This window comes from Pleurodeles waltl, chromosome 2_2 (assembly GCF_031143425.1).
Source record: "Pleurodeles waltl isolate 20211129_DDA chromosome 2_2, aPleWal1.hap1.20221129, whole genome shotgun sequence".
NCBI lineage: Eukaryota > Metazoa > Chordata > Amphibia > Caudata > Salamandridae > Pleurodeles > Pleurodeles waltl.
Genome location: NC_090439.1, coordinates 460,169,643 through 460,193,417, shown reverse-complemented (window position 1 = coordinate 460,193,417; position 23,775 = coordinate 460,169,643). Strand labels below are relative to the sequence as shown.

The window sequence follows — 23,775 nt, the reverse complement described above, 5'->3', positions numbered from 1 at the left end:
CCTCTCTCTGCAGAATCCTCCATATTGGTTTGGAGGACTGGGGCCAATAGGGACAGGAGTGTGCCCCTTCCCCAAAGGGAGTGGACACATGGAGGGTGTAGCCACTCTCAGGGACAGTAGCCATTGCCTTCTGCCCTCTGACCCCTAACATACCCCTAAATCTAGGATTTAAGGGCGTCCCTGAACCCTGCTCACCAGATCCCTGGCGACCTACAAGGAGTGCTAAGCTGAAAACCCCGGCAGAGAAGAAGGAAGACAACTGCTTTGGCCCCAGGCCTACCTCCCTGTTTCCTGCTTCAAAGAACATGCAAGAAAACCAGCGACGCGTCCAGTGGGCCCAGCAACCTCTGCCAACTCCAGAGGAAGCCAGCCAACCCCCCCCCCCCCCCCCACAGACCTTGCTTGCAGCTTCTGAGTGACCACTGGGGTCACCCCATAGACCTGAATTGGAAACCTGACGTCTTGTTTGCACCCGGCTGCCCCTGTGCTGCTGATGGTGTGTGTTTGGTGCCTACTTGTGGCCCCTCTAGTGCTCTTCTAGTCCCCCCAAGTCTGCCCTCCAAGTCGCGGGTACTTACCTGCTGGCTTACCGGATTCCTAGTACCCCTTATCGCCATAAGATCCCAAGTTAACTTGGCTCTCCTTTGACCTCTGCACCTGACCGGCCCCGTGTTGCTGGTGGTGGGTGTTTGGGGTTAACTTGAACCCCCAACGATTCTCTACCTAAAACCTAGAGATAAGAACTGTTGAATACTTAGCTGCAAAACTGTACTATCTTTTCCTCCCCCAGGAACTGTTGAAAATTGCACTGTGTCCACTTTTAAAATCTCTTTTTGCCATTTTAGAGAAAACTGTATACATTGTTGATTCCATTCAAAGTTCTGATTATAACTATGCAAAGTACCTTACATTTTATGTACTTACTTGCAAACTGAATCTTGTGGTTCTAGAAATAAATTAACAAAACATATTTTTCTATATAAAATCCTATTGGTCTAAAGTTAAGTCATTGAGTGTGTTTCTTCTATTATTGTGTGTGTACAACAAATGCTTAACACTACCCTCTGATAAGCCTAACTGGTCGACCACACTACCACAAAAAGAGCATCAGTATTCTCTATTATGGCCTCTCTCAAGCCTCTTGGGGAACCCCTGGACTCGGTGCACACTGTATCTCATTTTGATATAGTAAATAGAGAGCCAGCTTCCTACAATAAATATATTTATATATATATATATATATATGTATATATATATATATATATATATATATATATATGTGTGTGTTCGATGGCATGTGTAGTTGCAGATACACATGCTTTGCACATCCCGCCATCTAGTGTTGGGCTCGGAGTGTTACAAGTTGTTTTTCTTCGAAGAAGTCTTTTCGAGTCACGAGATCGAGGGACTCCTCCCCTTTCGGCTCCATTGCGCATGGGCGTCGACTCCATCTTAGATTGTTTTTTTCCGCCATCGGGTTCGGACGTGTTCCTTTTCGCTCTGTGTTTCGGTTCGGAAAGATAGTTAGAATCTCGGAAAATTCGACTGTATTGTTTGCGTTCGGCATTGGGTTAGTTACAACAGATCAACACCGACTTTTGAAGAGCTCCGGTGGCCCATCGGGGTTTTTTCGATTCCCCCGTCGGGGCCTGGTCGGCCCGACCACGTGTCTCTTCAAGGCTGATGGAACGGACCCCATTCCGCTTCTGCCCCAAATGCCACAACAAGTATCCGTATACAGATCAGCACCTGGTCTGTAACTTGTGTTTGTCTCCAGAACACAAGAAAGATACTTGTGAAGCCTGTCGAGCGTTTCGGTCGAGGAAGACACTAAGAGACCGAAGAGCAAGAAGACTGCAAATGGCGTCGGCGCTGACAGGACAAAGACACTTGGAGGAGGAAGAAGAAACCTTCTCCATCCAGGACTCGGAAGAGCTCGATCCCGAAGAGACGCCTAAAACTGTGAGTAAGACGTGGACACACAAAACTCACGAGAAGACCACAAAAGCCCAGGGGACGCCACCGCCAGCAGGCCATGGCTTAACCCGAAAAATAGGTGACCGACCATTGGCACCGAAAAAGGGCATGCATGTGTCGAAGTCATCCGACTCCGGTCGAGATACCGGCACACAGCAAACTCGAGCCCGAGACAGCGGGACCGAGCAAGTTCGACACCGAGAGGGCGGCACCGAAACAAGTCGGCACCGAGAGACCGGGACGCCGAAAATAAAGGTGTCCGTCGGAGCCGAAAAAGGCTACCGAAAAGATTCCATTCCGAAACATCCAGCCTCGGAACCGAAATCAGGTTCCTACACTGAGGAACAGGGACTGTCCTCCCAAATGCAAGGACATAAGTTCGGACAAGAACTACAGTCAATGGAGCCAGACTACACTCAGAGAAGGCTCCACATCCAAAAGGATACAGGGAAGATAAGTACTCTTCCCCCAATTAGGATGAAAAGAAGACTTGCCTTTCAAGAAAAGGACAATCAGCCACAGGCAAAGGTGGCAAAACAAACAACACCGCCACCATCCCCACCACCATCAACGCACACATCACCGGTAGCCACTCCACCACTGATGCAATCCCCAACTCATACTGGAATGAGTCAGGATTATCCCGACGCATGGGATCTTTATGATGCGCCAGTGTCAGATAACAGCCCAGACTGTTACCCAGCTAGGCCGTCGCCACCTGAGGACAGTACAGCTTATACACAGGTGGTGTCAAGAGCATCTGCATTTCATAACGTCACCTTGCACGCAGAACCGATTGAGGATGACTTTTTGTTTAATACACTATCCTCGACTCATAGCCAATACCAAAGCTTACCTATGCTACCTGGAATGCTAAAACACTCCAATCAGGTGTTTCAGGAGCCTGTGAAGGGCAGGGCCATAACTCCAAGAGTAGAAAAAAAGTACAAGCCACCGCCAACAGACCCTGTATATATCACGCAGCAATTAACACCAGACTCTGTGGTAGTAGGGGCAGCTCACAAAAGAGCAAACTCTCACATCTCAGGAGACGCACCACCTCCAGACAAGGAGAGTCGCAAGTTTGACGCTGTGGGGAAAAGGGTTGCAGCACAAGCTGCCAACCAATGGCGTATTGCCAACTCACAGGCACTGCTGGCAAGATATGATAGGGCCCATTGGGACGAAATCAACATTTCATTGAACACTTACCCAAGGAGTTCCAGAAGAGGGCACAACAAGTGGTGGAGGAAGGACAAAGTATCTCAAATAATCAGATACGGGCAGCAATGGATGCACAGATACAGCTGCTAGGACAGTAAATACAGCAGTAACCATAAGGAGACACGCATGGTTGCGTACGTCAGGATTAAAGCCGGAAATACAACAAGCCGTGCTTAATATGCCTTTTAACGGTCAGCAGTTGTTTGGGCCGGAGGTGGACACTGCTATCGAAAAACTTAGACACTGATACGGCCAAAGCCGTGGACGCACTCTACTACCCACAGAGCAGAGGCACATTTAGCAAAACGCAGTTTAGAGGGGGGTTTCGAGGACAAACTACAGAACCCACAACCTCACAAACAAGGCCCACTTATCAGAGCCAATATCAGCGGGGAAGTTTTCGGGGACAATATAGAGGGGGACAATTCCAAAAGAGTAGAGGGAAGTTCCAAAGTCCCAAAACTCCTCAAAACAAGCAGTGACTTCCACGTCACAAATCCCCAACACCTGTGGGGGGAAGACTAACCAAGTTTTACAAACATTGGGAGGAAATAACAGACACTTGGGTCCTAGCAATTATCCAGCATGGTTATTGCATAGAATTTCTCAAATTCCCTCCAAACGTCCCACCGAAAACACACAATATGTCAAAACAACACATGGATCTTCTAGGACTAGAGGTCCAAGCGTTGCTACAAAAAGGAGCAATAGAATTAGTACCAATTCAACAGAAAGGAACAGGAGTTTACTCTCTGTACTTTCTCATACCCAAAAAGGACAAGACTCTAAGACCCATATTAGATCTCAGAACATTAAATACCTTCATCAAATCAGATCACTTTCACATGGTGACATTACAGGACGTAATCCCACTGCTCAAACAACAAGACTACATGACAACACTAGACCTAAAGGATGCATACTTCCATATACTGATACATCTTTCACACAGAAAGTACTTAAGGTTTGTATTCCAAGGGGTACATTACCAATTCAAAGTGTTGCCATTCGGGATAACAACTGCGCCAAGAGTTTTTACAAAATGCCTGGCAGTAGTAGCTGCTCATATCAGAAGGCAGCAAATACATGTGTTCCCGTACCTAGACGATTGGTTAATCAAAACCAACACGCAAGAACGGTGTTCACAACACACAAAGTATGTCATAGAAACCCTCCACAAACTAGGTTTCTCACTCAACTACACAAAGTCACACCTTCAGCCGTGTCAAACACAGCAATACTTAGGGGCGACAATCAACACAATAAAAGGGATTGCCACTCCAAGTCCGCAAAGGGTACAGGCATTTCACAATGTAATACAGCCCATGTATCCAAAACAAAAGATACAAGTAAAGATGGTGATGAAACTACTAGGCATGATGTCCTCATGCATAGTCATTGTCCCAAACGCAAGATTGCACATGCGGCCCTTACAACAGTGCCTAGCATCACAATGGTCACAGGCACAGGGTCAACTTCAAGATCTAGTGTTGATAGACCGCCAAACATACACCTCGCTTCAATGGTGGAACAATATAAATTTAAACCAAGGGCGGCCTTTCCTAGACCCAGTGCCTCAATACGTAATAACGACAGATGCCTCCATGATAGGGTGGGGAGCACACCTCAACCAACACAGCATCCAAGGACAATGGGACACTCAACAGAGACTGTTTCACATAAATCACTTAGAACTACTGGCAGTATTTCTAGCGTTGAAAGCATTTCAACCTATAATAAGACACAAACACATTCTTGTCAAAACAGACAACATGACAACGATGTATTATCTGAACAAACAAGGAGGAACACACTCAACACAGTTGTGTCTCCTGGCACAAAAAATATGGCATTGGGCGATTCACAACCGCATTCGCCTAATAGCACAGTATATTTCAGGGATTCAGAATCAGTTAGCAGACAATCTCTCTCGAGATCACCAGCAGATCCAGGAATGGGAGATTCACCCCCAAATAATAAACACCTACTTCCAAAGATGGGGAACACCACAAATAGACCTATTTGCAACAAAAGAAAACACAAAATGCCAAAACTTTGCATCCAGATACCCACAGGATCAGTCTCAGGGCAATGCATTATGGATGAGTTGGTCAGGGATATTTGCATACGCTTTTCCCCCTCTCTCACTCCTTCCATATCTGGTAAACAAATTGAGTCAAAACAAACTCAAACTCATACTAATAGCACCAACTTGGGCAAGACAACCTTGGTATACAACACTACTAGACCTCTCAGTAGTGCCTCATGTCAAACTACCAAACAGACCAGATCTGTTAACCCAACACAAACAGATCAGACACCCAAATCCAACATCCATGAATCTAGCAATTTGGCTCCTGAAGTCTTAGAATTCGGACATCTGGACCTCACACAAGAATGTATGGAGGTCATAAAACAAGCTAGGAAACCAACCACAAGACATTGCTATGCAAATAAATGGAAAAGATTTGTTTATTACTGCCATAATAAACAAATACAACCCTTACACTGCTAAACACATCGTCAGCTACCTACTTCACTTACAAAAGTCAAAGCTAGCTTTGTCATCTATTAAAATTCATCTCACCGCTATTTCAGCTTATCTGCAAATTACGCATTCAACATCACTATTTAGGATCCCAGTCATAAAAGCTTTTATGGAGGGTCTCAAAAGAATTAGCCCACCAAGGACGCCACCAGTTCCTTTGTGGAACCTTAACATTGTCTTAACACGACTCATGGGTCCACCGTTTGAACCCATGCACTCATGTGAAATACAATACTTAACATGGAAAGTAGCATTTCTAATTGCCATCACATCTCTAAGAAGAGTAAGTGAGATACAAGCACTTACCATACAAGAACCATTTATTCAAATACACAAGCATAAAGTAGTTTTACGAACAAATCCTAAGTTCTTACCAAAAGTCATATCACCGTTCCACATGAATCAAACAGTAGAACTACCAGTGTTCTTTCGAAAGCCAGATTCTGTAGCTGAAAGAGCACTACATACATTAGACATCAAAAGAGCGTTAATGTACTACATTGACAGAACAAAACAAATTGGAAAAAATAAACCATTGTTCGTTGCTTTCCAAAAACCTCATACAGGAAACCCAATATCCAAACAAGGCATTGCTAGATGGATAGTTTAATGCATTCAAACCTGTTATCTCAAAACAAAAAGAGAACTGCCTATAACACCAAAGGCACACTCAACTAGAAAGAAAGGTGCTACCATGGCCTTTCTAGGAAACATTCCAATGACTGAAATATGTAAGGCAGCCACATGGTCTACGCCTCATACGTTTACCAAACACTACTCCGTAGATGTGTTAACAGCACAACAAGCCACAGTAGGACAAGCAGTACTACGAACTTTATTTCAAACAACTTCAACTCCTACAGGCTGAACCACCGCTTTTGGGGAGATAACTGCTTACTAGTCTATGCAAAGCATGTGTATCTGCAGCTACACATGCCATCGAACGGAAAATGGAACTTACCCAGTGTACATCTGTTCGTGGCATGAGACGCTGCAGATTCACATGCGCCCACCCGCCTCCCCGGGAGCCTGTAGCCGTTTCGAATTTGATCTTGAACATTTGTAAATTTGTAAATATATCACTTTAAACCACATTATGTACATACATATTTACTCCATTGCATGGGCACTATTACTATAATACACAACTCCTACCTCACCCTCTGCGGGGAAAACAATCTAAGATGGAGTCGACGCCCATGCGCAATGGAGCCGAAAGGGGAGGAGTCCCTCGATCTCGTGACTCGAAAAGACTTCTTCGAAGAAAAACAACTTGTAACACTCCGAGCCCAACACTAGATGGCAGGATATGCAAAGCATGTGAATCTGCAGCGTCTCATGCCACGAACAGATGTACACTGGGTAAGTGACATTTTCCATATATATATATATAATATATATATATATATATATATATATATATATATATGTGTTTTATGTGTATTTGATTTTTATATATATCTGTAGAAATAATTTTTTAATGTGTATATATATATTGAGTTGGCACATTTGGTGCTTGTGATGTCGGTGTTCACCTGTTCACCTCGAAGACATGGTAAAAAGTGGTGAAACGCACGTCAGCACACCGGCGAGTACTTTTTATGGCTCCGATGACGTCAGATGTAGTCGTGTGCGGAGCCGAGCAATTGTGACGTCGACGTGGAGACCTAGGAAAAAATTGGTTGAATGCCGGCTCATTGGGAGAATTCATAAGGTGAGGAATCCACAGGTAGCTACTGTATCAACCATGAAAAGCGTTACCGAAGGTAAGTAACTTGTTCATAGAGTCTTGTGCTGGGTTTTTTCATATGTATAAGAAGGTTTTGACTTAGAATACTTGTTCTGACCCAGCAGTGCACGAGCTACCATTTCTATTAATAATTAACCTGCTCTGGATACTACCATGTGTTTACCTGTGACTGGTGGAATGATTCTGCTTTTCTCAACATAGTTCCAGAATGTATGCATATGCTATCAATGGGACCTATACGGTATGATTGTCTTTAAAGTGATACATGAAGGAAAAAAAAAAAAACATGTTAACAGTTTTACAACTTAATTATGTTTTGGAATTTAAGTATGTGGTAGCTTAACTACGTTTGAGACATTATGTTTTAACTGGTACAATTCTTTGTCCTTAGAGCAACAGTACATTTCAGCTGAGCACAACAATAATTCGAGCCAGTCCGACTCCTTCAGAGGAAAATGCTGCCAAGGATTCAGAAAATGTCTCGTGCCAGAGTAAAGAAGAGAGAGTATCTTTAAATACCTCTCTAAAAAAAAAACTTACAAAATCAGGACTACAATCCAAAAATGTTTATAATAGAGATGAAATCAATAAATCTGCCTCCAAAATGAAGTTGGGATCTGATGCACAGGGCATTGTATCAAAGGAGAAAATTGATTATGTCAACTCTGTCTCACCAAGCAAATCAAGTGTCCTCTACAACTCTAAGTCAGTTAATGTAAATGTTCCTTTAATTGCACCAGAAACTACCATGAAAGCATCTCAAACTTCCCAGCTTGCACCATCATGTATATTTTCTGCAAATGCTCTCCGTACTAACATTCAGGATAACCCATATATCCCTATTTCAACTTTTAAACCTACAGCTGCTTACAGTGATATGTTTTCCATTCATAATGCGGCCCTGCCATTGTGTTCAATTTCAACACCACTTGCTCAACAATATTTAGGAAGTGAACCATCAAATGTCAACATTGACTTGCCTCAGTATCCGGTTGGTGGCTCTGCAGCATATGGCCTTCCAGCTAGGTTTTTGGATTCTACCTCACAAGCTGGATATATACAAAACTGTGTTCGTGTTGGAACTTCTTTTGGTACAAATGTGGGGCCTGGATTGCTTAATTCAATGCCACAACTTAATGCAACTGGTGGATTTACAAACTGGGAGACACGACGCTCTTCTGGATTTGGTAAGCACCCTCATTATGACCATAACTTTTATTTAAACATTGTCTCCTTTTCTAATGTGTGAGAATGGTATTCCTGCAGGCAAATATGCCTATGGTGCGTACATTATGATTAGATTAAAAGTATGGTCTTTCTGTGTGTAGCCAGTGGTTTCCACTGCCGGTTCATTTGTATTAATTTTTGGCTGACTATATCCAGCGAAGTATGTGCCACTGCCCTGCTTCCGGGGGTAACAACATAATGAATGTTTTTATAAAGTTTTTCCTTTTGGTATTTTCACCTATTTAGTTTTCCCTTTTGGTGATTTAACCAATGCAACTAGCTATCTGGTGTTGAAACATTTGATCCTGTATGAGTTACATTCCAATATGCTTGGGGATGCAGTTCTTTTAATTTGCACTTCAAACAGTTGTCAAACACCCTTCCTTGTTTATCACTGCAGCCGTTGCTGTTTTGTAATATCCCTACGTTCGTATGTAATTTTAGATCAGATGTAGTTTAGCAGTTTAGTGTGCCTCATGTTTTCCAAAGAATTTAGACAAGCCCCTTCTGCGTAGCTGTTATCCGCCGTTTATATGTATCTTACTGGCAGACTGCCCGACTGCATTTCGGCCTCAGAATTTGCCTTGAAAAATTAATTGCAGCATTCTGCCAATAAAGCACATTCAGCACACCGCTCTAGAGTGTAGACGCTGTTTTCAGCGGGAGGTGAATTGATAGTCACGGAGTGAGATGTCTGAGGCCCCCCCCAACCCTGAATTTGGTACACAATGGAAAATTGCTGTGCAAAAGAGGCGGTGCATGTGTGTGTGTATATATATATATATATATGTGTGTGTGTGTGTAAATTCAAATAAAAAGCAAAGGTTACAGGGACGTTATAGTTAAGTTGTGAATTTGCACACACAAAAACCATAGAAATTCAGCAGTTATAGTTAAGGTTACATCGGATAACTATGACTTATGCCCTAAAGAAATTATAACTCGAGGCACCTGCCATTCAGTTTTCTCCTCAATATTTTTATTGCAAATATTATATTGATAGCAAATATTATATTGACATTATCAATGATATCAAAGATGTCATGTGTTGTAATATGTGGGGCAATTAGCAGTGCATGGTGAGGGCACGAGCTATAGTTGGAGATAACTATAAAAGCTGAACTTCTATTTTGTGTGTGTGTGTAATTTCAGAACCTAACTATAACGCTCCTGTAACCGTTGCTTTTTATAAGTGAATTACTTTTTTTAAATTGTTTTCGAGCTTTAACCACCCTCTAACCTTTGTTTTTTCAGTGAATGTTTTTTTGTTGTTGTATGTAATATTATTTAAATATTTTTACATTAAAACAATCACCGCCACGCACAGCATCTGGCTGTGTGCGACATGGTTTGGCTGCAGGGCCTGGCCTGTGGCTTACCACTACATGCACTTAACTCTGCGCCATGCATAGCTTTTGGTCATGCGTGCCATGGACTGAGACCTTTACCACTAGACCGCAGGTATTTCTTTCCAGTGACGTGTCCAGACATAAGTACTACATTCAACCCAAAGATTTTGATGGAAAAAAGATGGTTACCAGAAATGTTTAACATTCAAAGCACAAGTAAATCAGCTTACACACAGCCATGGGATACCAGGATTTGAACCTTCAACCTATTGAATAACAGTCCAAAATCTTTACCCCTAGGCCAGGGGTGACTGTTTTGCTGTGCATCAAAACATAGCTATAACATTGAAACCTTACATCTTGCTTTGAAGGCATTGTATGGAGTGACCGTTGAAATAACAATCCCGCTCTCTTCCTTCCCATCATGAGATGAAAAAGAGAGGAAGGGAGAATGTGAGAGATTGATAAGCATTTATGCAAAGAGGTTGACAGAAGAATTGACGGGCAGAAATTTTTTTTTAGGCTTTGATAAACAATATACTTAAAATAATATATTTCCAGACAAAATGTAAAGAAAAATGTATTTGTTAAGTAACGAGTGAGATTACTTTTTAGTATGTACCTTAAATATTTAAAGCTGACATGGAATTAAAGAAGAGAAATGACCACTGGCACAGCTAAATTGGAACTCTCAACCTTCAATGTGAGGGTCTGAGATCTTGATCACTACGCTACATGTGACTTAAGCTGCAGTGTCCAGACACAACCATGATATTCAACCCAAAGATTTTGATTGGAAAAATAGGTAAATGTTATATCACTGGGAATATTTAACATTCAAAACACTTCTAGGAGATACCTGGATTTGAACCTATTGAGTGACACTCCAAGATCTGTGCAGCCCCTGCTAAAATGTTTAACCCTGGGGAGGTGGTGGTCCCTGGGTCTTCTTAAATCCCCTTGTGTTTTGGGGAGGGGGCAGTATGATTTATTCATGCACCTCGATAAACAGGTTTGTTTTACTTCTAATATCTCAAAAACTACTGAATGGCTTTACACCAAATAACAAAAAGGTGCTTTCCAGGCCGATAGGTACCTCACTGCTAAATCTGGTGTAATTCTGTCCAGTGGTTCGGGCTGTAGTCGTGTCGGAAAATCCCTATGTGAATTAACATGGGAAAACCACTTTATTTAGTTCTTCCTTTTCTTTCTTTTCATTTTTTTAAAACTCTGCCACTGCTTGAAGGATCGCCACAAAACTTTCCATGCATAACTAGAATTGGGAGTGCACCTTTTCGTCAAACTGTACCTTTATATAAATATATGCATATATGCCTACTGTTCGCCACAAGTAGGTATTTATAGTTAGGACCTAGTTTCCATGGGAAAAGGGATGTTTGACTTGCCTATGACTTTGTTGCCGTGTGACAAATCTTCACGAAATCTTTGAAAAAAAGTGTCCTACTGTTTTATTGTGCATAGTGAGTTTCAGGTTGATTCGTCTTGCGGGGACTGAGAAATAGAGGGCTGTTTTGAGGGAAAAAAATGTTTCCCATGTTAATTTCTATAGAAATTTTGAACACTACAGCCTGAACTGATGGACAGAATTACAGCAAATGTGGCAGGAAACGAGCTGCTTTAGGTCCAGAGAGCGTGCTTTTTGTGATTTAGTTTAGTAGTTTGAGATACTAAAAGAAAAAGAAAGTCATCTGGGCAGAGCCTAAGCACAAATTTCATGGCGAGATCGGATTGGCTGTTAGCACTTCAACCAGAAAGTGCTGGCAGAACCAGTACACATGATATCACCCATTGAAATGCATTGTAATGATTGGGAGATTTTGAGGGTCACAAAAAAGGAGAATGTGTAAAGGGTGATAACAGGTTTTAGTTACAATATAACTAATTTGTTGCCAGGATGATTTTAACCTGTGAAAAAGCCTTCTGCTTGTACTTCATGAATCATGTTTGCGAGAAAACGGTTTTCTCAGGATTTTCCCCATACGTGTAATGGAAGGTGCTCCAGAAGATAAAATGAGAGCATATTTTCTGTAAATACACACTCATTTTTTCAGCCATATGAGAATGAGGTCTGACATTCTCAGTAAAACATGCACTTCCAACATGCACTTCCAACAGGAGCAGCCTAGCAGTTGATTTCCTTGTGTTCTACTGTAGTCTCCCAGAGTGTTCTAAAGAACAACGAGAGCACTAACAGTCTTAATTTGTGATAAGTGTGACACACCTGAAGCCATCCTAATTGAATCAAACTGATAAAATTTAAAACATTAAATCTGTTAGAGACGTCTAGCTCCAGATTCCTTACCTTTGAATTTTCCAGTTGTCAGACTGGATCCGTAAACTTGTGTGAGCAGTACCCCTGCAATCAATTGGGTGGTTTTGTTCAGTTCTGAGTGGTGTCGTTTGCATCGGAACTGATGTTGCGGTCACCTATATAGGCTCTACCCAGGCATGCGGACGTCCGTTTTCCTTTCTGCACCAGTTAGTGCTGATCCAAAGAAGAGGTACCCCTTTGTCTCTTTTTGACAGGCTTTTTCCGCTTTTTGTCGAATGTTTTGTGAAGTGTCGAGATGTCATCTAGAAAGGACTGGATTAAGCCGTATGGCGCCTGTCACGTGCCATGTCAGAAATAGACCTGCACCTTGTGTGCCTGTGGTGTCTCAAGCGCGACTGTCACGCTTGGACTGAAGGGACATGGCGCTTAAAGCTTTGAGGGAATGATCCCTAAAGCTGCTTGCGGCCCGGCGGTCAGTGCCAGTTATCAGGACTCCTAGGAGGTCTCAGCCCCGATCGAGAAGGTTGCAGGACTGCTCCAGAGCCCCAAATCCTCTGTCACATATGAGGTCCTCGGGACAGTCTGGGAAGAGATGCAAGAAGTAGTTGTCTAAACAGACTTCGACTTCACCACGTCTGTCAGCTGACGCGACAAGTGGGTAACATCTGCATTCCAGGCACAGTCCTGTCTAGCCGTTGCCAGTTCAACTCTGCTCCTTCCCCAATTTCCAGGAGCCGGAGCGACCTCACTCAAATGAATTTTATAAGCACATGCACTGAGTATTCAAGCGGGCTGACCCCTCCAGAGCGCCTTTGGGGTCGTATGAGGCCCCATCAGGTTTTGTGCTAACTCTGACCTCTGCTCTGGTCACATGGATCCCTTCTCTGGTGCTGGTTGTGCCATTGCAACCTTCTCTGGTGCCATTCCTGACACACATTCTCTCTGTTTCCCCTCAGGGGCTCCAGCCCCATTCTCATCTACGACGACTGAGTCAGAAGAGAGTTGATAGTGGATTCTGGCACTGCTAGGTCTCAGTGACTGTAAGTCGTTGCCTCCGCATTTTGTGGAGCAGCTAAGCATGGAGCAAAGTGGATGGGGTCACTGGACACTGGAGAATACCAGTTGCACACCCCTGGTGACATTTTGGAGTTGGTTGAGGAACTAGGAGATGCCAGTGGACTTGGACAATGCTCCAGATACTGGCTTGCTTTCTCCACCTTCCATGGCTATGGAGGAGGAGGGAGCTTTTTATGCAGTGGTGATGAAGAGGGTAGTGGAGGTCGTTGACCTAGAGCTTCCCTCAGTGACAGTCAAGAATAACCTCTTGACAGAAGTGCTTCACCCTCGGGCTTCCTCATATGAATCCCTATTGCCCTTTAATGAAGCATTGACAGATGTCCTACTGGAAACTTGGTACAAGCCCAGTACAGCGGCTCCTGTGAACAGGACAATTGCCTGCTGCCATCACACTGCCCCAGGTGATCCTAGTTTCCTCAGCCAACACCCTTCCCCCGAGAGCTTGGTAGTTGAAGCCTTAACATCCCATGGTGTGTTCCCTGCTGTGCCCCCCGATGGGGAATCCAAGAGGCTGGAGAACTTGGAAAGAAGATGTTTTATTCAGTCAGCCTGGCATTGGGGTTGATGAATACTGCATACCTTTTGGGCCATTATTCCCATACCTTAAGATATAAGGTTGCGCAAGTGCTGCTGCAGGTCTCGGAGGAGGCTGAGGAGGAGGCCCGGGCCATCCTCTCTCAAGGAGTGAAAGATGAGAGGGACATAGCGAAGTTCACCATTAGGTGTAGCTGGGATAAAACTGACTTGCTGGGCAGAGCAGTTTAGTCAATGGTGCCCTTACGGCGCCACGTCTGGCTGAGTACATCTGGCTTTTTGGAGGATTTCCAGGCCAGCCTCATGGACATGCCCTTCGACTGGACTTATCTCTTTCAGAGAGAAGGCAGACTCGGCGCTGGAGCATGTAAAAGTACTCGTAGGCTACAGCCAAGCCCTTGGGCCTCTCATTGACACTTTTCCTACAGTCTGCCTTTCACACCTTTTGTGTTTCCGGAAAGGGCATGTCACTGTGCTAGCCCTATGGCAGCCACCGTCTGACGAGACTCTCAGTTCGTCCCAGCCAAGAGGCAGAGGCAGAAGCAAAATGACTCTGAGGGTGCTGGGCCTCATGGCCTGCTGCAATCTGCTGGTGAATCAGGTCAGATGGCATATGCGGGCTCTGCAGTTGGACATGAAGTTCCAGTGGCCACAGCATCGGGGGAATTTCCCAGACATGGTCCAGATCTCAGAGGGGACTGTGCAAGATATACAGTGGTGTCTTTTGAACTGAGTTTGGGTCAGAGGCAGATCCATCTCCCTTCCCGAACCAGATGTGTAGGAAGTTGGCTCTGTGTATACTGTCTCAAAGTGAGAGATAGTGTGGACAGAGTCCAAGGGTTCCCTTTAGAGGTTGATAGTGGCACAATTAGATAATTCTAATGCTCTATTTTGTGGTAGGGTGGTCGAGCAGTAGGCTTATCAGAGGATAGTGTTAAGCATTTGATGTACACACACAGGCAATAAATGAGGAACACATACTCAAAGACTTAACTCCAGGCCAATAGTTTTTTAGTAGAAAAATATATTTTCTTAATTTATTTCAGAACCACAAGATTCAAGATTTGAGGTAAGTACATAAAATGCAAGGTACTCCACACAGGTAAGTAAGGAACTTTGAATTAGAGCAGTAACGTACACAGTTTTAGTTAAAATGGCAATAAGCTATTTTAAAAGTGGACACAGTGCAAAAATCAACAGTTCCTGGGGGAGGTAAGTATTGGCTAGTTTTTCAGCTAAGTAAGACACTTACAAGTCTCAGTACCTGGGCATAGGCAGCCCACCGTTGGGGGTTTAAGGCAACCCCAGAGTCACTGCACCAGCAGCACAGGACCGGTCAGGTGCAGCGGTCAAAGGAAGGCGCAAAACACATAGGCGCCTATGGAGAACAGGAGTGCTCCGGTTCTGGTCTGCTGGCAATTAAGTACCTGCGTCTTCGGAGAGCAGACCAGATGGGTTTTGTAGAGCACTGGGGGGTGGAGGGGACACAAGTAGGCACACAAAACACACCCTCAGCGGCACAGGGGGGGCCAGGTGCAGTGTGATTAGCAGGTGTTGGGTTTTCAATAGGAATCAATTGGAGGGACCCGGGAGTCACTCTAGCGGTGAAGGCAGGGCACAGGGGGCTTCTCAGGTCAGCCACCGACTGGGCTAGGCAGAGGGTCGCCTGATGGTCACTCCTGCACTGGAGTTCGGTTCCTTCTGGTCCTAGGGGCTGCGGGTGCAGTGCTTGGTCCAGGCGTTGGGTTCTTTCTTCTAGGAAGTCACGGTCAGGGGAAGCCTCTGGATCCTCTCTGCATGCATCGCTGTAGGGATCTAGGGGGGTCGTCTCAGGTTACTCACGAGGTGGCAGTCACCTGGGAGTCCTCCCTGCAGTGTTGGTTCTCTGGAGCTTGAGGCGTCGGGTGCAGAGTGTGAAGTCTCACATTTCTGGCGGGAAGAGTGAAGTCTTTGAAAGTTGCAAGAAAGATGCAAAGTTTTTGCTGTTTTTTAACAGTGCCACTGTTCTCAGGAGTTTCTTGGTCCTTTGGGTTCAGGGCAGTCCTCCGAGTCCTCAGAGGTCGCTGATCTCTGTCGGATATGCCGCTGTGCAGGTTCTTTGAGTCTGGAGACAGGCCGGTAGGGCTAAGTCAGTTGTCATCTCCGTCGTCTCTGCAGGGCTTTCAGGTCAGCGGTCCTTCATCTTTGTTTAGGTTGCAGGAATCTGATTTCCTGGGTTCTGGGTCGCCCCTAAATACTAAATTTGGGGGGGTGTTTAGGTCAGGAGGGCAGTAGCCGATGGCTACTGTCCTGGAGGGTGGTTACACCCTCTTTGTGCCTCCTCCCTGAGGGGAGGGGGGCACATCCCTAATCCTATTGGGGGAATTCCCCACTCTCAAGATGGAGGATTTCTAAAGGCAGGGGTCACCTCAGCTCAGGACACCTTAGGGGCTGTCCTGACTGGTGGGTGACTCCTCCTCCTTGTTTTTCTCATTATCCTCTCCTGCCTTGCCACCAAAAGTGGGGGCAGTGGCCGGAGGGGTGGGCATCTCCACTAGCTGGGATGCCCTGGGGTGCTGTAACAAAAGGCATGAGCCTTTGAGGCTCACCGTCAGGTGTTACCGTTCCAGCAGGGGGAGGTGAGAAGCGCCTCCACCCAGTACATGCTTTGTTTCTGTCCTCAGAGAGCACAAAGGCTCTCACCCCAGGGGGGCAGAAACTCGTCTCAGTGGCAGGCTGGCACAGACCAGTGAGTCCTGCACTGAAGGATTGAGTAAATTACAGGGGGCATCTTCTCAGATGCATTTTGTAATAAATCCAACACTGGCATCAGTGTGGGTTTATTATTCTGAGAAGTTTGATAGCAAACTTCCCAGTATTCAGTGTAGCCATTATGGAGCTGTGGAGTTTGTTTTGACAAACTCCCAGACCATATACTTAATATGGCCACACTGTACTTGCAATGTCTGAGAATAGACTTAGACACTGTAGGGGCATATTGCTCATGCACATATGCCCTCACCTGTGGTATAGGGCACCCTGCCTTAGGGCTGTAAGGCCTGCTAGAGGGGTGACTTAACTATGCCACAGGCAGTATTTTGTGTGCAGGGCATCCTGAGGGTGATGCCATGTCAACTTTGCCTTTCTCCCCACCAACACACACAATCTGCATTGGCAGTGTGCTTGTGTTAGGTGAGGAGTCCCTTAGGGTGGCACAACAAATGCTGCAGCCCTTAGGGACCTTCCCTGGTCACATGGCCCTTGGTACTACTGGTACCTTTTAAAAGGGACTTATCTGTGTGCCAAGGGTGTGCCAATTGTGGAAACAATGGTACATTTTTAGTGAAAGAACACTGGTGCTGGGGCCTGGTTAGCAGGGTCCCAGCACACTTCAGTCAAGTCAGCATCAATATCGGGCAAAAAGTGGGGAGTAGCTGCAACAGGGAGCCATTTTCCTACAAGATGCGACTGTGATTAGATTCCTCACTTCTGGGATGGGGCAGCCACATGGGAGAGCTGGAGATCAGACTCCAGGTGTCCGGCGGAGTCTGAGCTCCATATCAACCTTTTGGAGCTCAGGGCAATTAGACTAGGGTTGAAAGCATTCCTTTCCTCTCTCAAAGGGAAAGTGGTGTTGGTATTCATGGACAACACCACTGCCATGTGGTACTGCAAAAAACTGGGTGGGGTGGGGACATGACTGAAACATCAGGGTAAATCCTTAGTGGTTCAACATCTGGAGGGCTCTCTGAACATCTGAGCGGATAAACTCCGTCATCTGATAGAGACTTCTAGTTGCAGATTCCTTACCTTTGAATTTCCCCAAGCGTTAGACTGGATTCAGAGATTTTTCTTCGAGTAGTACCTCTGTGCACCGTCAGGTGGCGTCAGTCGACTCTGCAGGCGTTGTTGGTGTTGTGTTCGCCATGATGACGTCACGGTCGTATATAGGCGCCACCCTGGCGCGCTGACGTCAGTTATTTTCTTTCCGCGCCATCCTATGCACAGATCCAGAGAAGACCTACCTCAGTAATTTTTTGACAAGGTAGACACTTTTGTCGAAGTTTTTGACGAGTTTGCGGATGCGTCGAGGGATGTCCCGCAAGACCGGATTCAAGCCCTGCGACTCCGGTCATCGAACTGTCGGTGACGGATCCCCACCTCTTGTGTTTATGGTGCCTGGAGCGCGATCACAACCCAAAGTGGTGCTCCGAGTGTTGGGCCATGAACCCTAAAGCTTTGAGGGAGTGGTCCCTAAAGCTCATGGCAGCCCAACACTCGACTCCGCAGCGCTCAAGGTCTCGTTCAAGAGGAAGGTCTCAAGATCAGCCGTGGAGTTACCACCACTCGTTATCCTCCAAGTCATCGGGACATTAAGGTCACAAGAAGAAGTAGTTGAAGAAGGATAATCGTTCTTCGACTTCACCCCATCGCTCGGACGCCGCGACGCAGGAAGAGCGTCGACGCTCTAGGTCTGTCATCAGAGCCTTTATCTGTGTCTGCTCCACGCTTCCTCGACTTCCCGGGAGCCGGAGCCACCCACTCCCAGCTTAGAGTTTTATGAGGCAGTGCCCCTCATTTTTGGGCAGTCCGGCCCACCTTCGGTGCCCTTGGACACAGGTGAAGTCGGTTGGGGTCCCCTGGGGTTTGAAGTCGTTTGCTTCAGCCACGGCTCCAGAGGGTCCCTCAGGATCTAACTGTAGATCTGTCCTGACGCCAGGCGTGCCACGGCGACATTCCCCGGCATCGGGTCAGACGTCGACGCTCTGACGTCGGTTGGACCAACAATCGACGTTGTTCACATCCTCATAACCGATGACCCGGAGCTGGAACGACATCGCTTAACACAGATTCCATTCTCTATGGGCTCTTCTGGGCCCAGGGTTGATCTAGACCCTTATTCATGTGGGTATGGATACAGGGAGAGTATGGAGGAGACGCTGGACCCTTTAGAATACCAGCTTGACCCCCAGATGGACTGTGTGAAGGATTTGGGTAATGCCAGTGGTCTAGACACCTCCCCTGACACTGATATGCTCTCTTCTCCTACTGTGGCTACGGAGGGGGGTGCTACTTATTCCATGGTGGTGAGGGCAGCTGATGTCCTGGACCTTGAGCTACATTCTGTGGAGGTTAGGCCTAACATCCTAACTGACGTGCTTCAGCTGGGGTCTTTCTCTTCCGAGCCCCTTCTTCCCTTTAATGACACACTGACCGACGTCCAGAACCAGCACATGGGCTCCTGTGAATAGGACGATTGCCCGCCTCCATTGGCCAGCGCCGTCAGACCCGAAATTCCTCACCCAACAACCCACGCCTGAGAGCCTTGTCATCCAGGCTTCATCTTCATCTGACGCACCCCCGGATAGGACCCCTGAATCAAAAAGACTGGACAACTTGGGAAAGAAGTTGTTTTCTTGCAACAGTCTAGCACTGCGGTCCGTGAACACCGGATGCCTTTTGAGCCCCTTTTCCCATACTCTCTGGGATATAGTCGTGCAAGTGCTGCCTAGCGTTCCAGAGGAGGCCTGGACTTATCCTTTCCCAAGCTGTAACAGATGGGAGGGATGCACTGAAGTTCATGATTCGTTGTGGACTGGATACAACCGACTCTCTGGGCAGATCGGTTGAACCGACGATGGCATTGAGACGCCACACCTGGCTGAGGACATCTGGCTTCTCAGTGGATGTCCAGCAATCCTTAATCGACTTGCCCTTTTATGGCTCACGTCTCTTCGGAGACAAGGTGGACTCTGCGCTCGACCGCTTTAAGAATTCCTGAGCCATGGCCCAGTCCCTTGGCCTTGCGCCCGATCCTAGACCCCAGCAGTCCACCTTTCGCCTCTTGGAAGGGGCACCCAACAGCATCATTTCCACCCTGCCCATCAACCCGTGCATGCTGTACAGCCTCTGCGCTACCGCGGGTTCCCACACCCCCGGGGATCAGGGAACCAGCGGGTCGCCCAGTCTACCCCCACCCCTCCTCTGCCTCCAAACATTCCTAGTCTGCAGGTACACCAGGAGCCAGTTGGCAGCAGGATTCGTCATCACCTGTCCCAATGGCAGTCCATTACCTCGGACAGGTGGGTCCTCCAAATTTTCAGAAGGGGCTACTCCCTCCCCTTCGAGACACCTCCTCCAGTCATGCCACCTTCATACAATCGGATATTGGAGGGTCATATGACACTTCTCTGCGAGGAGGTCCAGGCCCTTTTGGCCAAAGGAATCATAGAAAGGGTTCCGTTGCCAGAAGTAAATCGTGGTTGCTATTCATGCTACTTTCTGGTGCTGAAAAAGGACAAAGGTCTTCGGCCTATATTAAATCTTCGGTCCATCAACCACTTCCTCAAAAAGAAGTTCAAAATGTTGACATTGGCTCAGGTCCTATCTGCCTCGGATCCCGGAGACTGGATGGTAGCGTTGGACTTGCAGGACGCATACTTCCACATTCCAGTCTTGCTGGCCCACAGACGTTACCTACGATTCGTGGTTGGTCACGAGCACTTTGTTTACTGTGCTCCCTTTGGCCTTACCAATGCCCCTCGGGTGTTCATGAAAGTGATGGTAGTGGTGGCAGCGCATCTGCGCAGGTTAGGGGTCCTAGTCTTCCCCCTACCTCTACGAGAGGCTGTTGAAGGCGAATTCGCCCCAGACAGTCGTGTCCCACCTCCAGACTATGGCTAACTGTAGGAAGTTGGCTCTGTATACACTATCTCAAAGTGAGAGATAGTGTGCACAGAGTCCAGGGATTCCCCTTAGAGGTTGATAGAGGCAAAATTAGATAATTCTAATGCTCTGTTTTGTGGTAGTGTGGTCGAGCAGTAGGCTTTTCAGAGGGTAGTGTTAAGCATTTGTTGTACGCACACAGGCAATAAATGACAACACACACTCAAAGACTTAACTCCAGGCCAAACGTTTTTATATAGAAAAATCTTTTCTTAATTTCTTTTAGACCCTCAAGATTTGAAGTAAATACATAAAATGCAAGGTACTTCACACAGGTAAGTAAGGAACTTTGAATTAAAGCAGTAGTACACACAGTATAGGTTAAAATGGCAATAAGCTATTTTAAAAGTTGATGCTGCAAAAAACAGTTCCTGGGGTAGGTAAGTATTTGTTAGATTTCTCAGGTAAGTAAAGCACTTACACAATCAGTCTCCAGGGCATAGGCATCCCACTGTTGGGGGTTCAAGGCAACCCCAAAGTCACCGCACAAGCAACACAGGGCCGGTCAGGTGCAGAGGTCAAAGGATGGCCCAAAACACTTAGGCGCCTATGGAGAACAGGAGTGCTCTAGTTCCGGTCTGCTGGCAGTTAAGTACCTGCATCCTCTGGGAGCAGACCAGGGGGGTTTTGTAGAGCACTGGGGTGGGGGACACAAACAGACCCACAAAACACACCCTCAGTGGCAAAGGGGCGGCCGGTTGCAGTAGGCAAAGTAGGCGTCAGGTTTGCTATTGAAAGCAATGGAGGGACCCGGGGGTCACTTAGGCGATTCAGGCAGGGCACAGGGGGGCTTCTCGGGAAGAGGGCCGTCTGCTGGTCACTCCTGCACTGGTAGGTGTTTCCTCTCGGTCCTGGGGGCTGCGGGTGCACTGCTTGGTCCAGGTGTCGGGTTCCTTGTTACCAGGCAGTCGCGGTCAGGGGGACCCTCTGGATCCACTCTGCAGGCGTCGCTGCGGGTGTGCAGGGGGGGGTCGTCTCCGGTTACTCACGAAGTCGCAGTCGCATGGGAGTCCTCTCTGCGGTGTTAGTTCTCTGGAGCTCGAGCCGGGGTCGACGGGTGCAGAGTGTGAAGTCTCACGCTTCGAGCGGGAAGAGTGAGTTCTGTAAAAGTTGTTTCAAAGTTGTAAAAATGTTGCTGTTGGTGAACAGTGCCGCTGTTCTCAGGAGTTTCTTAGTCCTTCAGTTTCAGGGCAGTCCTCTGAGTCATCAGAGGTCGCTGGACCCTGTCGGATGCGTCGCTGTGCAGGTTCTTTAAGTCTGGAGACAGGCCGGTGGGGCTAGGGCCAAGTCAGTTCTCTCAGTCGTCTTTGCAGGGCTTTCAGGTCAGCAGTCCTTCTTCTTTGTGTAGGTTGCAGGAATCTGATTTCCTGGGTTCTGGGTCGTCCCTAAATATAGGGGTGTGTTTAGGTCTGGAGGGCAGTAGCCAATGGCTACTGTCCTGGAGGGTGGCTACACCCTCTTTGTGCCCCCTCCCTAAGGGGAGGGGGGCACGTCCCTTATCCTATTGGGGGAATCCTCCAAACTCAAGATGGAGGATCTCTAAAGGCAGGGGTCACCTCAGCTCAGGACACCTTAGGGGCTGTCCTGGCTGGTGGGTGCAGGAGGCTGGCCTGGTTTGTAGTGGGTACCTTGGGTACTTACACCTTATACCAGGTCCAGTTATCCATTATTAGTGAAATGTAGTAGTGTTCTAGCAGCTTAGGCTGATAGAGGTAGCTATAGCAGAGTAGCTTAGGCTGAACTAGGAGACATGCAAAACTCATGCAATACCACTTATAGTTACATTGTACGTATGCACAAGTAAAGACAATACTCAGTGTTACCAAAAAGAAAGGTATTTATTTGGGTGACACAGTACTAAAAATATCCAAGAGACAATACTCCTTCTGGAGGTAAGTACTATACACCACAATATAAACACTAGACACCGAAATTAGACAAGGATGTAGTCCTAGAACAATGCAAACAGTAGGAAATCATATAGGATGCAATGGGAGAAAATAGGTCTAGGGGCAACACAAACCATATATTAAAGTGGAATGTGAATCACAAATTTCCCCCAAGTGTGGTGTGTGCAGAATCTCTGGGAGAGTAAGAATACAGTAAAGGTAAGTAAATTACCCCAGCCCAGAAAAGCAGGAGTAAAGTACTGCAAGTTTCCTTAGGACACACTACACCTCGTTTTGGGGGATTTTGCAGCAGCCAACCAAGTCTGCAAAGAAAAACTGCTGGATTATTGGGCCTGAACACCTGCAAAGGAAAGGTGACCAAGTCCAGAAGTTCCAGGAAGGACAGGAGCCCCTGCCAACCCAGAAGAGGGTGCAAAAGAAGAGTCCCTGTTTAGTAGAAGACTGCAGAAAGATGCCAGCGAGTTCCTGTGTGATGCAAAAGATGTCCCACGGTGTGAAGATCGTGGTCCAGATCCCAGGAGGGCAGAACCCTGTCTGTGAGTTGGCAGCAGCTGTAGCTGCAGTGCAAGCCTCAGAGAGCTGGTTTGGTAGTACTGGGGGGTCCATGGTGGAGCCCCCAGGATGCATGGAATCGGCTCCCCAATACCAGATTTGGAATGTGGGGACAATTCCATGATCTTAGACATGTTACATAGCCATATTCGGAGTTACAATTGTGAGGCTACAAATGGGTATTGACCTATATGTAGTGCACGCGTGTAATGGCGTCTCCGCACTCACAAAGTCCGGGGAAATGTCCCTGAACTATGTGGGGGGGGGGGCACCTTTGCTAGTGCAAGGGTGCCCTCACACTTAGTAACTATGCACCCAACCTTCATCAAGTGAAGGTTAGACATGTAGGTGACTTATAAGTTATTTAAGTGCAGTGCAAATGGCTGTGAAATAGTGTGTGCACTATTTCACACAGGCTGCAGTGGCAGTCCTGTGTAAGGGTTTGTCTGAGCTCCCTATGGGTGGCAAAAGAAATGCTGCAGCCCATATGGATTACCTGGAACCCCAATGCCCTGGGTACCTAGGTACCATTTACTAGGGAAATATAAGGGGGGTCCATTATGCCAAATGAAATTGGTAAAGGAAGTCACTGGCCTAAAGTGACCAATTTAAAAGCAGACAGAGCATAA

General features: G+C 46.5%; 1 protein-coding gene across 2 annotated transcripts in view; it reads left to right on the top strand.

The window, feature by feature from the left end:
• The window catches only part of CEP192 (centrosomal protein 192), a 1,702,116-nt gene that overhangs the window by 578,744 nt on the left and 1,099,597 nt on the right, over positions 1-23,775 (top strand). For both annotated transcript variants that reach the window (XM_069219927.1, XM_069219928.1), the window contains one exon: positions 7,891-8,686. In XM_069219927.1, coding sequence (XP_069076028.1) covers positions 7,891-8,686 — 796 coding nt within the window. The remainder of the gene's footprint in view (positions 1-7,890; positions 8,687-23,775) is intronic.